This window comes from Equus quagga, chromosome 8 (assembly GCF_021613505.1).
Source record: "Equus quagga isolate Etosha38 chromosome 8, UCLA_HA_Equagga_1.0, whole genome shotgun sequence".
Lineage (NCBI taxonomy): Eukaryota > Metazoa > Chordata > Mammalia > Perissodactyla > Equidae > Equus > Equus quagga.
The window spans coordinates 41,343,290-41,348,113 of NC_060274.1; the positions used below are offsets into that span (position 1 = coordinate 41,343,290).

The following is a 4,824-nucleotide window of genomic DNA, read 5'->3' on the forward strand; positions in this document are numbered from 1 at the left end:
GCTTGGGGGTGCCCAGGACCTCCTTGTCATGCTCGGGGGTGTCCAGGCCCTCTGAGGCAGATTTGGAGATGTCTGGGGCTTCTGTGTCAGGCTCAGCAGGGTCTGGGGCCTCTGTGGCAGGACTGAGGCAGCCCGCATCTTCCTGTGAGGCCCAGGGTATTTCAGCATCTGCAGCTTGCTCTGGGCTACCCTGTTGGGCCTGGTCCAAGGCTGGAGGCTCTGGGCCTCCAGTGTGGCCTGCGTCCCTATCGTCAGGTGCTGGCCTCAGTCTCAAGGCCTTGTCTCCTTCCCGCCGGGCCGAGGTTGCCATGGGCTCAGTCCCTGGGAGGCAGCTTGCATCTGTCTGCAGGGCCTGATAGCTGGCCGCAGCAGCAGGCCCCTGGCCTGAGGGGAGGCCTGCATCCTGCAGGGGCAGGGGTGTGGCCAGGTCCACTTCTCCAGGCTGTGGCTCAGGGCTGGCTGCAGCAGCAGGCCCCTGGCCCGCTTCCTCCTTCAAATCCTGCGGAGAGTCTGGGCTTGGCAGGAAACCCGCCACGCCCTGTGCAGTCCGAGGCTCCAGGCCTAAGGTGGCATCGTCTCCCTCCTGCAGGGGCTGAGGTGTGGCTGTGGCGACAGGCCCTGGTCCTGCAGTGGAATCTGCCTCTTTCCCCAGGGCCTGAGGGGTCAGCCCGGTGAGGCCAGGGCCTTCCTGTGGGGCGTGCGGGGCCACAGCCGCAGTGGATGCCTGGCCTAAAGCGGGCTCCGCCCCAGCTATTTCAGCAGCAGTTTCCTGGCTCTCAGTGGCATGGCTGGCCTCTCCCTCCAAGACCCCAGGAGCGCACTCCGGGCCCCAGGACAGGGCCTCGCCAGGGCTGTTCTGGAGCAGAGCGGTGGGCTGGGCGTGGGGCTCTCCGCTGTACAGCCTCTCGTCATCTGCCCCTGTGTAGGAAGCCGAGTCGGGGTCAGAGGAGGCCGCCGAGGTGTCGTCTCGGAAGGCAAAGGCCTCATCCATGCCCTCAGTAATGGAGAGGTCAGACAGCGACTGCAGGGAGGAGGCAAAAGTGCTGTCGTCCTCGCCCTCCCCGGCCAGGTCCCCTCCAGGGGCAGGGGCCTCCTCCTCCTGTTCCCCCTCCTGTTCTTCCTCTTGTTCCTCCTCCTCTCCCTCGGGGGGCAGCGGTGTCACCTCTACTGCCTCCACCTCGAAGATCAGGCTGCCCCGGAAGGGCAGGAGTGCGGCGGGGATCATTGGGTCGTTGGCCAGGAAGTCCAGCTCGAAGAAGTGGCCCTCCTGGCCCCAGGAAGAGCTGCTGTCTGCCGAGAGGCTGGACTCTGAGGACAGGGAGCCCGGGGGCCCAGCAGGGGGCAGCTCCTGCTCGTCCGCCATGGACCCCAGCGGGGAGAAGCCCCAGCCCGAGGGGACGTCCAGCCCCTCAGCCGGGGACAGCAGGCTCAGGGAGCAGGATGGGGACGAGGCCCAGCTGTCCCCATCCGCTGTGATGTAGGAGCCTGAGGGCGAGGCCGGTGGTGAGGCAGGTGGCGAGGCAGGTGGTGAGCCCCCTGGCTCAGCCTGGGCATCCCGGGCGTCCCTGCAGGGCCCAGCGCTGGGGAGCAGGGCAGAGGCTGTCTCGGTGGGGGTGGAGGGAGGTGTGAAGTAGGAGTCAGGGTCCAGAGCAGGGAAAGGCACAGGAGGGTCACCCTGAGAACACAACTCGGGGGGTGGGTTCAGGCTGGCGTGCCCACCCTCCCAGTCCCTGAGTTCTGGCAGGGCTGCCCTGGACAGTGGGGGTGCGCGGTGCGTCTCCTCGCCCATCACAATCCGGGGCTCCAGGGTGGCTAGGAGAGGACCCTCGGCAGGTCGAACCTCGGGGGGCCCTGGGCTGGGGCCGCCTTCCGTGGGGACTGCCCAGGCTGAGGGGGTGCCCGGTCCTGCATCCCAGCTGGCTCCCTCTGGTGGGGGCCTGGCTCCTGGCTTGTTGGGCAGGAACGTGAGGGCCAGGGCACTGGGCCCGGGGGTCAGGGCACAGTGCTCCAGCTGGTCCCCTCTCGGGGTGGTGGCCGCAGCTGCATCGCAGGACAGATCTGTGGAGAGAGGAGGGTGTGAGGAGGGCAGCATCCTCACTGAGAAGCGGCCCCCAGGCCACAGCCGTCCCTCCCTCAGCCCAGAGCTGAGCACAGGGCTGGGGCCCCGGGGGTGTTGGCTGAAAAGGGAGAGCAGGAGAGGGAGAGGGGATTGTTGTGTCTGGGTAAAATTTCCAAGCTCTCTGACCACCATGAGCAGCGTGGGGTCACAATGCGTGGGGTGTGGCTGTGGGCACAAAGGGGCGCACTGGCTTTTCTCCGAGATGCTCCATAAAGATGAAACTAGCATCTGTCTCCTCGGACACTGGCTTGCTGCCTCCCTGCAATTAATCTGTGCCGCAGCCTCTGCTGAGCTTGGCAGGGCAGGCCCTCTCATGACCTCCCAGGTCAGAAGGGCCTCAGGGGGCGGGGGCAGGAGCCTGCATTGCTCAGCTCTGGAACATTCCAGGTCTCATGCCTGCTGTGAAGTGGGAGTCTCGCCTCTCTGCCTCATCCCTCTGCTCTTGCTGCCTCCACCTGAGGCCAATTGTCAGGGTCTTACCGGGCTCTGCCCCACTCCTACTCCCAGAGCTGGCACAGGGAGGATGGGAAGCAGGTCCTCAGGCAGGGCGTCCCACTGAGGCTGAGCTGGAGCATTAGGCCATGGGGCGGTGCTGGTAGTGACGATGGCCATCCCATGGAACTCAGAGGGGGCCCTGCCCTGCCCTGTATTCAGCTGTGGTGGGCCCGTGGGCTCTAGAGGCTGCAGGAGGACCTGGCCGAGTCTCTCCACGGTGGCAGCCGCCCCGTGGTGCTGGCAGGGCTTGTTCCTTCTGTCAGGAACATGTGAGTGGGTCCCACAGCTGTGCACAGGGGCTGCTCAGGCTCCAGGGGCATTCTCTGGGGGATTCCTGCTCTACCATGCTCACCCATGACCACTCACAAGTGCAACACCTCCTGTGCCTCAGCTTTCTGTCTGCAAAGTAGAGTATCTGCCAGGATTAGAGGTGAAGCTTGCGAAGGGGTGGCCTCTCCCCAGGCAGCAGCAGCAGCAGAGCCCCAGGCCCTTGGGCCACACCGCTAGGGTGCCGGGGTGGCCAGGAGGTCCTGAGAAGGGGGTCCTTTGGTTCCACTGGGGTGTGATGGACACTCAGCTCCTGGAAGTGGGTGTGGCAGGCAGGGCTGGGTGCTGGAGACTGGGCTCTTGGCACTGAGCCTGGAGTGGCACCCCTGCCCACTGGCATTGGATTCCAGAGCCCCGGGGCAGAGGGAGGGTGGACATGGGCCAAGGGGGCAGTGGAAGGGAAGCCAAAGGTCAAAGGTTTGTATGACTCATTCAAGGTCACCAAGCAGTCCCAGCAGAGCCAGCCCCAGTCTGGGGAGTCCCAGCCCCCACCCTCTTTACTGGACCCCAGAGGCAGGCCAGCCCCCTGGCCCCAGTACTGGTTCCATCTGCAGGTGACTTCTCACCCATAGCAAGGTGCCCTTGGCCCTCCTGAAGCCACACATGGCTGACCTGGCTGGTCAGGCCATCCTGCCTGGTCTTCCAGACCCCTCAGCCTCCACTGACACTTGCTGACCTGGCCTCTCCAAGGACGCGGGTCTGCCCTCGGGGGCCACTGTTCCCAGGCCATGCTCCCCCAGGGCCTCGGGCCTCCCAGATCCACAGGCTGCCCCTGTGGCTTCCTCAGCCTCCAGGGCTGGGCCTGCTCCTCCCGGGCTGGGCCAGTCGCCCATGCTGAGGCAGCCCTCAGACAGCTGGGGGGCCGGCGCCCTGCGCTCCGTGTGTCCTCAGAGGCTGAGGTGCAGTTGAGAACCCGCCGCCTCCGGTCCAGAGCCCCCCAGGCCCGCCCGGCCCAAAGCTCTGCGCGGACAATGGGGCGCGGCGGCCCAGCGGGCGGGCCGCGGCCGGAGCGCACGGAGCGCACGGAGCCTGGGGCGCTCGCAGGCCTCCCGGCTCCGGGACGACATCCCCGCTCCACCCTGCCCTTCCCCGCAGCGCTGAGTGGGGACCGGGGAGGGGCGGTCGGGGTTCAGGTGAAGGGGGTTCAGGGCGCCGAAAGGACCCGGGAGGGGACGGAGAGAACAGGCACGGAGAGGGGACAGGCAGGCAGAAGGAGCAGGGCGGCGGGGACGCACGCAGGCGGGAGAGCGCTGCAGCCTCACCTGTGCGGGGACCCGGGCCGCCCGCCTCAGGCAGCAGCAGCTCGGCGCGAGCAGCCTCCCCGGGCATGGCCTGGCCGTGCGCCCGTCCCTCCGTCCCGGGTCCGTCTGTGAGTCCGTCCCGCGGAGCCTGCGCGGCCACCGCCCCTCGACCAGGGGGTGGGGGGGGTCAGTGGGTGACGTCAGCGCCGCCCCGCCCGCAGGGCGCCCCGAGTGAGCGTGCGCGGGCGCGCCAGGCACTGCGGAGCGCGGGGGGCGGGGGCCTCCCCCCGACCCGGCTGCGCCCTCCTCCCGCGGCGCGCGGCCCCGCCTTTCCCGCAGCATCCCCTCTTTAACTGGAAAGGGGTTCGGGGCCAGTCGGAGGCTGGGCCGACCCAGGGCGGCATCACGCCTTAGCTGGGTCGGAGAAAGGCGGAGAGTCGGCACAACTCGGGGTGCGGGGGCTGTTGAGTGGTTGAAGGTTCTAGAGGGCAGGGGCGCTTTGGGGGAGGCGGCGGTGCAGTCCTTCTGCCCGGCCGCCCGGACCCCAGCTGCCCCGGCGCAGGGTCCACGCCCAGCCTGGCGCCTCCATCTGAGAGGTGAGCTGGCGCCGCAGCTCCGCACTGATTGGCTGGTCCTCGCACG

The 4,824-nt window shown here is 67.9% G+C and overlaps 1 protein-coding gene across 1 annotated transcript in view; it reads right to left on the minus strand.

The window, feature by feature from the left end:
* Nucleotides 1-4,334, minus strand: part of NACAD (NAC alpha domain containing) — a 9,325-nt gene extending 4,991 nt beyond the window's left edge. The window contains exons 1-2 of the mRNA XM_046668919.1: nt 4,204-4,334; nt 3-2,058 (exon numbers count right to left, since the gene is read on the minus strand). Coding sequence (XP_046524875.1) covers nt 3-2,058; nt 4,204-4,270 — 2,123 coding nt within the window. The 5' untranslated portion in view covers nt 4,271-4,334. The remainder of the gene's footprint in view (nt 1-2; nt 2,059-4,203) is intronic.
* Nucleotides 4,335-4,824: the final 490 nt, after the last annotated feature.